The sequence below is a fragment of the Haemaphysalis longicornis genome, unplaced genomic scaffold (genome assembly GCF_048455015.1).
Source record: "Haemaphysalis longicornis isolate Haplotype H1 unplaced genomic scaffold, Haemaphysalis longicornis Haplotype H1 scaffold_5, whole genome shotgun sequence".
Lineage (NCBI taxonomy): Eukaryota > Metazoa > Arthropoda > Arachnida > Ixodida > Ixodidae > Haemaphysalis > Haemaphysalis longicornis.
This window is the reverse complement of record NW_027526385.1, coordinates 17,220,945-17,233,123: the sequence shown is the minus strand read 5'-3', so window position 1 is coordinate 17,233,123 and position 12,179 is coordinate 17,220,945. Positions and strand designations below refer to the sequence as shown.

Here is a 12,179-nt window from a genome sequence, read left to right as displayed (position 1 = left end):
TGAGGTATGTTATAAGGTGTCCTCACTATTTGTGTGTGTGTGTGTGTGTGTGTGTGTGTGTGTGTGTGTGTGTGTGTGTGTGTGTGTGTGTGTGTGTGAGAGAGAGAGAGAGAGAGAGAGAGAGAGAGAGAGAGAGAGAGAGAGAGAGAGAGAGAGAGAGAGAGAGAGAGACTCGTGATACATTTTCTACCTGTTTCGCCAACTTTCTCTAAAGCCATTCACTGATGCAACGAACGAAGATTGACTCATTATACTCGGTGCCAGAAAGATTCCTTCGAATAACAAAACCCCAAATAGGGATATATATATATATATATATATAGCAGGTAAGAAGTTCCGGACTACTGTAGCAATAGGTCAAAACTTGGGTGCAGACACTTGGAGAACACTGAACAAGGGTTTTATTGTTCCCAACAGTTGCGAAAGGAGAACCTTTCTTCTTCAGGGGTTATTTTCAGGGGTTACCGGGTCACCGGTAACAAGGATTAACAAGCAGTGTATACTCACTGCTCGTGGCGGCGTGTGCTTTGTAGTTTTTCCCTCTCGGAGACACCGGGTGTTTTTTGGGCCTTTCGCCACCCGTGAACTCGTCGCATTTCCTGTTATCCCCACCACTCGCGTTCATGCAGTGTGTTCCTCCTTGCCTCTTTCTTGCCTACCTCCTTGCCACCTTGTTCCTCTCTCTTCCTTTTTTTTAGACTCTTTTTCGCCTGCCTTTGGCAGAATAAGCTCTGTATGGTGTGTGTGGTCGTTTGTGGGTTTGTTTCCCATGTGGCTTGTGTTTCGGGGCGCCGCCCCCACTCTGAGTCCGTACGATTTTACTCAAAGCTTCCATTCCTGAGGAAGACCTGTCTCAGGTCGAAGAGTTGGAAATAAAGTCTCCGAAGAGCGTACTTCTACTTTTTGCGTATATATATATATATAGGGTTTTTTGGCATTTTGGCATTTCTTTGTGTATATATATATATATATATATATATATATATATATATATATATATATATATATATATATATATATAGAGAGAGAGAGAGAGAGAGAGAGAGAGAGAGAGAGGTCGGGCACACGAGAAGAACAAGGGCGCGTAATTACGTATCGGCAAGGGACTTGCCTTCATCAGAGTAGCGTTACAGACTTGGATTACATAGCTGTCATGGAAACTTAAATCAGATTCCTGGTATACCAACACGGCAGTATGCAATCAGGCTGTGCTCTTGGGGCAACAACAAAGCGAGAAGGGAGTGAAAGCTTTATTAAGACGAGTTCAGGCGCTGATGGTTGGGCACCCGCCCGGTGGGGGGCTTCTTTGGCTTCCTCTCGTCCGGGAAGCACACGGACGTCCCTATTCAAAGGAAGAGCCACTAATCGTTATCATCATCATCATCATCACCGGAGCTGGCCAACTGGCGGGAAAATGCGTCTGTTGGTCGCTGGGCAGCTAGCTAACTTGAAAAGGAAAGATTGCTCGAATGAAATGAGTCGTAGAGCATGCGCGCGAGGCTACAGTGGCCACCCTGCTTGATTTAGCTCGCAGGGTTTTTTTTTTTTTTTTTTTTTTTTTAATACCTTCAGATCTCAGGTGGCACTGAAAGCATTGAATAAACAATGGCGCTGCGTCAGCGGCTCCCGGCCTGATCGGGTGGAATTCCCGAACATTTCAGGGCCGGCTTCTGTGCTGCGCGGAGTGAAACATCACACTGGCTGGCACGCCCCTAAAGTACTAAATATCGCCAAACGGCGCCTTTCAGTGGCCGTCCTGAAAGTACACGTGCCCAATGCGTCAGAGTCCTCTGGCACTGATTGCGTTCCCAAGGTGAACAAACTGGCCGTTACGAATACAAAATGTTTTCATTATTCCTCATTATAAGCGCTGCAAGAGCCCGTATGGTAATTTAGTCGGAGATAACGTCCTTGGAAGCGTTTCTCAGTTCGACCACCAGGGCGTCTCTGCAAGCAAATAATTCTCGCCGAGAAAAACGCGAGCAGAAAATACCCGATTGGATTCGCTAATCACATCAGCCCCCAGCTCCGTTGTCGGCCGAGTTAGCGGGATCGCACAGCGGCCGGCTCCTTTATTGATTACGCCTCGTACTCCCTATCACGAATGAACAAACGGACATCGGCGCTGCTCGGTGTCCCGGGGGTACAGCCCGAGCTCGCGCGGTCCCTTGTTGGAGCCGTCTTTTTGTTTGTGCGGGGCCCTGTAGCTTGGTCGTGTACCGCGCTCACAGTGTGTGGACCCCCCCTCCCCCCCAAGTCGTGCACTTTCTGCTCTTATTGCGTTTACACCAGGCGCCCAGGGAGCGCCGACACGGCGGTCTCCAAGGGCGCGATGCGCGGAGCTGTCGCGCGCCTGTCGTCTGATTTTTGTCGTCCGCCTGCGAGACGAGTGAAAGCAGACGAGAGCGAGCCAAATTGTTGCGCTCGGCGTCGGCTTCGTTTCCCCTGGGGAGAGCTGGATAAATGGATATCTTCCTTGGCTCGGCTTCAGACCAGAACTAGCTGGCTAGAGCGGGTCTCTCTCTCTCTCTCTCTCTCTGTCTCTCTCTCTCTCTCTCTCTCTCTCTCTCTCTCTCTCTCTCTCTCTCTCTGTACGTGTGTGCTCATTTCGTCAGGGTATATTGAGCCCAGACGTACATAAATTAGTTTGCTTTTTTATATCTTGGCCAAAGGGGCTGCAAACGAGTGAAAAGCGGGTGTGGCGACATTCACGGGAACAAGCCCCGATGCTTTATTTATTTATTTATTTATTTGTTTGTTTGTTTATTTGTATTCCGGTTATATCGGGGTGATGATGTGCGTCATCGCATCAAAGAAGCTAGTGTGTCTGCGTTATACTACCTTGGGCTTTCGGCGTCTTATGTCATCGTTGACATAGTCGCGGAACTAAAACATCGGGACACTCGTTTTCCAACGCCTCGAGCTAGAACGCTTCGTGCTTCGAAGACGGGAGACCTTTACAGCAGAGCTGTGTACCTCTACCCCCCAACGGTTTCATCTCCGTGGGCAAAAACGTAAAGGGACCAAGAATACAGCTATATACCGCATGCTTCGCCCCTCCCCAAGTTTCACATTAGTGCAGATGGTCCCTTTTCTTTCTTTTTGTTGCCATACTTGCATATTTTTTTGGCCGCTCTAGTGATCTCGTGGTGATGGAACAAACTGTGCGCATTTTCCGTTCTCCGGTGTGCACGCTGTGTGAGTGCCGAAGGAACGTTTGAGGTTCGATGAACGGTTTCGGAACGCGCGAAACCTTCAGATGGTGTGTTCGTGCGTGTTCGTAGTCAAAATGCCGGATCTTAGGCAGGCGGGTGAGCACCTCATTTGGCCGCCCTCTCTTCCTGCCTTCTACGCTGTCGCTACAATCTGCAACTCGTATAGTCGATACGCGTGCAAAAAGTTAATGCTAGAACAAGGCATTGTATAGCCAATCAACGCGTAGCTGGTTTACAGGCTGAAAAGGTTGAAAAAATGTTTCACGGCAATATGCGTTTCAGTTCAATGTCTGCGAAACGTACACTGATCTTACGGAGGGCGCAAGAAATATTTCAATTACTAGCAAGGAAAGTGCTGGAAAGCGCTCTAAATTTCTGCGATTCTTTTGAAGGTACCGTTATTCTTACTTTTCTCGTAAAAATGTATTGATTTCTTTGTAGCTACACTTAGACGAAAATTAGGTGACCAAAAAGTAGACGAGGCGCCACCAGCGTTGTTACACGGTTATTCGGTTCCTTTGTTCTCAAAACGGGGCGCAGAAATTCTGAGAATTGTCGACTAATGCGTAAGCATTATTTCGAGCCGGTCTGACATACGTAGAGCCCCTTAAAGAGATGGACATCCGATTTTTGTGGAGTGCGTGCCATCTGGCTGAAATGAAAGCCAGCGTTTTATACACTGGGGCATATACGGCAAGGAATTTCCAAGTAAACAGGCGGAAATAATTTTGATTTTGCGCTAACATTTCTGAAGTCTTTTGAAAGGAGGCGCCATAAACGTGACACTACCGTTCGTGTCCAAATATGTCCGTCGGCTTCAACGCGTGATTCAAAAACTGAGTAAAACACTAAGGAAGGTTGCACATTATTGTTGTTTCAGCCAGGGACAAATTTTTCAATACCTCGTTTAATCTCACGTGCAGTTAAAAAAGTGTACCCGCACAAGTAATTGTCATGGTTGCCAACATTCCTTCTGTCGGGCCGCGTATGGCTGGTACATCTGAAAATTTCGATTTCAAAAGTTCTAGGGCACTATCAGCGAAACCGTTTCGGGTTAAGGTGTTTTAAGTGATGCCCTTAGAAAGGAAGGAAGGAAGGACAATACAGTGCCTGAGAGGGAGGGAGGTTAACCAGGTTACAGTAATTTATATACTCTACAAAATATACCCGACAAAAATCGGTTGTCTGTCCCTTTAAAGGCGTCTTCACTACTGTACACGCGTGTATTGACAAGAAGATGTTTTATTGGGTGTAATGCAAGCATCCATATCTAAGTGTGAAGGCCTCATGTATCCCTACAATGCGTTGTACACTGTGTCCCCTTAAAGTGGGCTTCACAAGCTATACAGAAGTGCATTGCTAGAAATGAACCTTACAAAGGTGTTTGCTTGGGCGAGTTAGTGTATGTGTCGTCGTCTTCTTTCTGAGATCCCCGTCGGTAGTTCGCGCTTTCAAGAAGCACAGAAGCATCGCTATCAGTCGCCTTTGTTCTTATTGTGTTTTTCAATCCCTCCTTATCGATTCAGAAGGTACCAGTCATCGGCGTTTGCACTGCTATAACGACGTGTACCAACTTGATCAATTTCCCGCTGTTTTGCAGTTGTAAGGCGTCACGGTCTTTCACGTTACAGGCAGATTATTTTCGAAACTTATCCGATTCTGCTTCGGCAATTGCCTGCCGACGTGGGAATTATGGGAATAATAAATATATTCATTAACTGCGTGATTGTCATGGCACAGAACGTTTTGGTGGCTTTGAAAATACACGAAAACAAAAATGCTAGAAGAGCGTTCTATTTTTTTACATTGGTTCTCACAGAACGTTACTAAGAATTGTAAATTCCGTGAAAACCCAGGTCTTAATGTTTTTATTCTTGCACTGTTGCTTCGGGTCGAGTTATCGTAATAGTCCTGATAAGTTGCATGCGTGTATACAGGAGGAGGAGATAGCCTTTATTGCACCAGGAAGACGCTAGGTCAAGTGGGGGTAGAGGGTGGGATATTCGAGGCTTGGGACATTTTGAAAATAACCGTTCAAGTTGAAGCTGGTTGGCTCCTTAGGAAGGCGGAAGAGGCCACGTGGGGTGCGGAGAGCAGGCTCACGGCTCTAAACTGCTCGCGCTAGACCGCTTTCTAGAGAGTAGTGCGCAATTAAAGTCAGCGTGACGAAAAATCAGCTGCATTCACAGCTAACCAAAATTAGCCGACGCGCTGTTCGTCTGCTACTGCCGTTGAACGGAGAGCATACCTGAACATCTTGGCATACTTCAAAAATTTACTGCGCATCTTCCCAATCGCTGTTCGTGGTCGTATCGCAAGACGAAAATCGGGATCCACGTGTTTTTCTGTGTAGTGCTTTTTAGTTCCTATTTATCTAAACCAACATTTTTCTCTGCATTTTTTATTTGGTATTAAGGGTCTGAAACATTCTACAATTACAAAAATGGTGTCAACATTTACTCTTGCAGTCTTCGTCGTTTTGGCAGGAACGGAAGCGAGAAGGTTAGACATTCCTGCATAGTATATTCTGCATGAAGCTCCCTGGGTATTCTAAGGGATGTTTATGAACGTATGATACTGGTTATACATTGTGATACTGTTCTAATACAGGAATAAAAACAACTTTCCGAAAGAATATGTAATTGAGACGGAGTAATTATACAGCCTCATTCATATCATCAGTCACTGCAGTGGATTCAATGCACCGCGTACCTTGGATCGCGGCCCAGTGTGTATAATTTTTGGTTTGCAATCCCCAATCGCTTTCTTTCGCGTTATTGGCCGTCTTCAGCGTTATTATACGCGAAAGGCTATACTTGACCGAGGAGGCCAAAAAAAAAAAAAGATGAAATGGCAATAAGCGTATCAGATGGTCCCACAAAAATCTTTTCTTGTCTAACGTGCGGCTACCGTATTTTCGCGCGTATAACCCGCACGGAAAATGCGAAAATTTCAGTGGCAAAGTAGGGGTGTGGATAATACGCGGGGGTTTTCCTTTAGTGCAGCTTCACGGCAATGCGCGTTGTGCCGTGAAGGTGACGTCGTGTACAGCAGTGAGGACTGCGGCTCAAGTGATGGCCTCAGCTAGAGCAGGGACACTGAATGAATTGTGACTTTCGCGTGGCAGTCAGTTGCAGTCTACTTTCTAAATATACGCTTTTTCTGTCTACGTAGTATGTTGTGTGAGCAGTAGCTTTGATGCAGCCTGTCCTGTATCAAATGCGCGGGCAATACGCGAGAATTTTTTTTCTTTTCCGGCGGGCTGAAAGTGGGGATGTGGATTTGTGCAGGGCGGGTTATACGTGCGCAAATGCGGTATCTTTAATGTTGTACTCTTGTAATAGAGACGCATGAATTGTCGATCTTCACATGCTGCTATCAGTTGATGAGTGTCGGGGTGCTGATTCCGTTGCCGAAATCGTGGGCAAAAGTTTCGGGTAACTAGGTATTCGACTTCAGTGAAGGCGTTTACGTAGACTGGAGCGTCAGTTTCGTTAGAAATCGGTTTTAGGTGGTCAGTATGGTGGAAGCAAGTGTTGAGAAAGCCTCCTGATCTCTTCCCCTCTCCAGCTTCTCCGAGTCACGTGATCCGCCCGAGGGTCACGTGGTGCACTCGCCGCTGGGTCAATATCAATTCGGGAGTGATTGGTCAGTGCTGATGAGTAACCACTGAGTCACCACTTGCCAGTGAGTCAGTGGCCCACTAGCGAGCACCGGGACACCAGTAACGCGTATGGATTATTCTTGATGTCTTTTATTTGCTCGTTACGAAGACCTCTTAGCAGTTCGCGGGCAGTCTGGAACTACGCTGCAGATATTTAATGGGCAAAAAATGGAATCAATACAAAAAGAATATGCAGACCTCCTCACGAGAAGTTCTAAGCATCTAAAACGGTAAGTAAGAAACCTCCGTTGGTTAAACTGACGACCAAAGCTTTCGCTTTACCTAGCCCAAGAAAGGCAATCGCTTAAAAGAAAAAAATACTAGAACCGCGACAAAGAAACGTGGGACGTGCGACAAAACACGTGCCAGTCGCCTTTCGTTTCCTTCCTTCGTCGCTTTTATGCGCTGTCTCAGGCGGTTTTCGTCATGCATAAACTTAAGGAGACCAGCACATCTACATTGTCTTTAAATTTGAGCGCGTTCTTGTGACAATGATTTTGATTACGCTGACCGCGGGGTCGATAAGGCTGATTTTTTTTTTTATCATCTCGTTGCTGATTTATAACGGGATTGATGAAACTGCTGACTGTTATTTGTGGCCATTATATGACATCCGTGCGCAACACCGGGTCTTAGCGCAATTGCGTGTTTTCCGTGGCGTTTGCATCGCGAACAAAAGCGAGAGCTTCCCGCCTGCTGCGTTGTTTGTCTCTTACAAAATGGAGTCGCATCCAGACGCTGAACGACGCGCCGCTCTTTCCCCTGGCGTCGACCGGTGAAGCGGCTCGCCTTGGCTCGCCTCGTCTCCCATCGTTGTTTTTGTGGCCTTGAGAAAGTCGGCGCTGGTGGCGCGCGAGCGCCACTTTTTGTTGCTGAGCGGTTCGCGTTCTTTTGCGAAACTTCGGCTCGGTCCGCTCCGGCTCGTCTGGCAACAGCGTGCGGCGTCTTTGTGTTGGTCGGCCTTTTCATTGTATTTCCGAGGCCCGCGTAACGCCGTGCCTCGCTCGGAAAAGCTCGTTGATCGGCCTGAATCGCCGTTTGTTCGGTGTACAGTATCTTTTTTCCAACCCTCGGGTCTCGGCGCGTCGTGCGACAGCGTGAGCGTCGTCGCTGGGGAGCTTCCGCCGAGGCGGGCAGTCGAGAGCGCGTCAGGGCACGTTGGAGTTTTTACCCCTGCCGCCACTCCGTCGATTCTGGGGCTTCTTCGAGCGCCGAGCCACGTCTAAATGGTCGTTGTAGCGACCTCACCACAAATGAACATGCTGCCGTGCTTAGATATGCACGGGCCCAGCACGAACGGAACCTCCACGGCCCTCGGTGTCGGCACCCAGGCAGCAGTGAGTCTTACTGAAAAAAAACCCTCTCCATTTTCTCTTTTCTTGGTAGCGTTGCCCCCCCTGCCAGGCCGTGAAAGCGGCTCTTCGTGCAGCGACCGGCTGTCGCCGTCGCGTGCGGGATTTTTTTTTATCGCGGCGAACAATCGCGTGTTAGTGTACAGAGCCACGATACTTTCTTGTCGTTTTTGTATCTTTTTGTGTCGCCCCCGCCGTCGAGGCGCCTTGACGTCGCCGCTAACGTGGTCGCTGCGCTACGGCGTTTGCGGAGACGTCCGTTTCGGCGGGGTCGGAATTCGTGCTGCTAGCTGCTGCTTCGGTTACACAAAAGACGGTGTCGGACTCCGCGCTCGTTCGTAGTGCGGTCCTTAACCCTTCCCGTCGTACCGACGCCGCGACAGCGCTCAGTCCGAGCTCGTTACGTCGGCGCTGTCCAGGAAAAACCGAGAGAAAAAGAAAAACAGCACGGTGTTTATTTTTCTCGCTTTTACAATTTTCTTTACCTCCTCTTCGTGTTATTCGTAATCCGTGACGCCTTAATGTTCCGCCGTCGTCCCCGACCCCGCGAACGACGGGCCACGCGTGCATGCGTTTTCCGTTCACATTGGTTGTGCGTGAAAAAGAAAACGACGCGGATTCGTAGTACGTGCGTTTGTTTGCCCTCTCGGTCGTCCTTTGTTTTGGACGAGGGACACGAGTTCGGGCCGAAGCGTGGGTGGGAAAATAAGAGAGCGGCTTAGCACGAGAGTAGGGCTATTACCCTTGCAGAGCGGCCCCCGCTTTTTGTGTTTGACGTGTATTCGGCATCCCTGGTGCGTCACCAAGTTGACCGGGCTTTCGCGCGGCCATTTCTTGGGGGTTAGATAATGTTGACGCAGTACTCGGTGGTGGGGCTGCTGCGTTTGGCTTCACTTCTCCCCCTCATCGAGTTAAGCTACCTGTGTTGCGGGCTGTGCTGTGAGCAAATACGTAATCTTGAGTGGCGTTTGCGTTCTAAGCCAACTGCGCCGCAACTTGCAACAGCTGGATTTCCTTTTCGTATCTGAGCAGGCGGTTTAGTCGTTTTTTGTTGTTCTTTATGTTTCAGTCATCAGCTTTGGGGCTGTGTGGGTTGAGTCCAAGATAAAAATTTGGCAGTTTGGGCTCAATCCGAATGTCCAGCGTCAGTTTGTCGCGGCATCCGAGATTAGATAAAAGCGTGGCAACATGTGTTAGCCTGGAGTGTCCTAACGTACTTTTTTGGCACATCGTACCGCTAGCATGCAACAAAGTATATCAGACTTTCAGCTTTGCAATCTGCACGTGCGTAATTCCTCATAAACGAAAAGCAAGCGCTGCCACCTTGGTGAGCAAAATACAGTTTCAACAAGACACGTAGCAGCGTCTTAAGAAACATTGTTTACCCTGCCCGATCTTGCGGCCGACAGCTCACCGGTATTGTCCGCCCGTTGTTTACCGTATTGAGGAATGAGTGATGATCCTATTCAATGCCAGCCAAATTACGGGCTGCCTCACAATAGCTCTGAAAGCAGCTGCATTTGGAACAAGTGGCTGCTCCTGTTTAGCTGTGCGCGAATCTGAAGTCTCAGACCTTACGTGGCACCTAGCTGCTGGGTAGGCGCAGGAAATTGATTGTCGCAGTCAAATTAATAAAAGATGCTTCTGTTTTTAGCTTCTACGTTCAAGCACGTTTTAAAAGTTACTCTGATGGCTGCCTCTGAATTCCTTTAACAGCTCATTTCTCCCTATGAAGTTGCATAGAGCATACAGGATTTCAGTGTGTGTACCTACTTTCCTTTGGAATAATTCATTGCTACAATCGAATAAAAGACTGTTCCTTTTTAGTTTCTGTGTTCAAGTACGTTTTAAAAGTTGTGTAGCAAATAGCTGTCTCTGGATTGCTGAACAGCACATTTCTCCATATGCAGTTGCATAGAACTCTCGTGATTTTGTTGCATGTATCTATTGTCCTTTTGGGCCCGGCCGCTTTTCTGATGGAGGCGAAAAGCAAGGACGGCCGTGCGTACGAGATTTCGGCGCACGTTCCCCAGGTGGTCAAAATTAATCTGGAGCCCTCCACTACGGCGCGCCTCATTGCCTGTGTTGCGTTGGCGCATTAAACCGTCCAGAACCAACCTATTGTCCTTTGGGACATTTATAAATTGTACCTGGGGACGACTAACAAAAGAAGCCTATCCCTCGGCTCTGGTCCAGCTAAGTGTCCTGCTCGTTCATGCCCTATCACTCGTCAGAACAGCTCAAAAAGACTGCTTTTGCACCTCAACAAAATGTTTTTGACGCTTCAGGACATAGCAACATGAAAACTTGGGCGAGTTGGTGATGCTTGTTTGACTACAGCGCAAGCGGCTAGACGCAGGGCGATAGCAAGAGGACACACGAAGCGCTGACTTACAACTGGATTTTATTTTCTCCAACAGCGCGAAATATAAATGAAACTGAAGAAAACAAAACGTGAAAAAGCTACAGAATAATCTGGACGTCTGGTGCACTCAGTTTTTTGCATTGACATCGCGTTCGGGGGCCACCAAAACAGCCCTCGCGTTGCGGTTGCTACCGACTTGCAGCTGGTAGCCGTGATTCTATCTGCAGCAGGTCACCAGATTTACGACCTTGCGTGGGTGAAATATGGCACTCGGGAGCAGCGAGCAGCTGCTTGCTCGCCGAGTGGCAGGCGCTGCTGGATGGGGCTCCCGCCTTGGCTGTTTGCTTTGCAACTGGGATCGGTGCCGGGCTTTTGGAAAGAACAGCGGTGTCTTTGCTCATCTGGTAGCAAATAGGTCATTCACGGGAAGTTCTTTGATGCCATCTTGACGCTACGACCCTTGTACAAGCCTGGGACATTTCTTGGGAATGCGATTTTTTTTTTTTTTCCCTGTTAATCCTCCGCATACTGAGGGTGATAATGTTTCACTCTTGAAAGACAGCTATACTGGGAGGATTATTAAGCACACCAACTGGGAACTTTGCGTAGCTGAAAAATGGGAGGGCATAGGACACACATTCTCTGGTCGGTTACTTTAATGTTCAGAGTTATTTGTACACCATTGCAGTTATGGGCTAGTGCAGCTATGCGGCTTCCCCGATTGCACCACCGAGATGGTAGTCCGAGGGGCCCCAGTGCATTGTGAAAGTAGAAAGCATCTTGAGAGCAACCCGTCAAGTGCTTATTCTGGGACCAATGTCAGAAAGGAGCTTTTCGGCTGACGCGATGGCTGGTTCCCTTTTGAATTTGCGTCATTCTTGTGAGCAAGCAAGTTAGGTCATGAAGGCACTGCAGCCACCATTTGAAGACCTGCGCCTGGTTTGAGCCTCAGACGTGCGCTTTGAGAAGACCAGGCCATCGTGCTAGCTCATCATGGGTGCGTGCAGAAAACATTGTTGTAAACAGTGATAGAGGTGCTGTAGTGGTAGGTCTAAGTAAGAGTGATGACTAAGCGGGCTTGTAACTGTGTTTGTGTTCCCGGAAGGGTCACTGATGGTTCTGTTTCCTACGCCCTCTCCCTTCCCTTTCCCCCTTGAGCAGCAAACAGACCTGGAGCCCGACGCCAACGGAGCGGCCACAGCAGCGGTGCTGGCCGGTGCCCAGGCAGCCGGAGCCGCAGCCGCAGCCAATGCGGCAGCCGTGGAGGCGGCCAAGAACGGCCAGCCCAAGCGGCTCCACGTCTCAAACATCCCGTTCAGATTCAGGGACCCCGACTTGAGACAGCTCTTTGGCGTGAGTCTTTCGACCCCGGCCTCTTCCGTCTTTCTTTTTGCTGCCCGCTTGTTTCACTGTGCATGGAGCCACAAAATGAAGCAGTAACACAGGGGTGGAATTCTGTTTTCTGCAATTCATGGCTACATCACGATTAAAACGGACACGACTCGGAATTCCGGCCGTGCTGCACGTATTTGGGGATGATGGTATTGTTCATTTACATCATTCATCTTCCATTGGCAAATTGG

The 12,179-nt window shown here is 48.6% G+C and overlaps 1 protein-coding gene across 1 annotated transcript in view; it reads left to right on the top strand.

The window, feature by feature from the left end:
* The window catches only part of LOC144139006 (uncharacterized), a 221,424-nt gene that overhangs the window by 171,711 nt on the left and 37,534 nt on the right, over positions 1-12,179 (top strand). Inside the window, exon 6 of the mRNA XM_077671508.1 lies at positions 11,758-11,949. Within this exon, the coding sequence (XP_077527634.1) occupies positions 11,758-11,949 (192 nt within the window). The remainder of the gene's footprint in view (positions 1-11,757; positions 11,950-12,179) is intronic.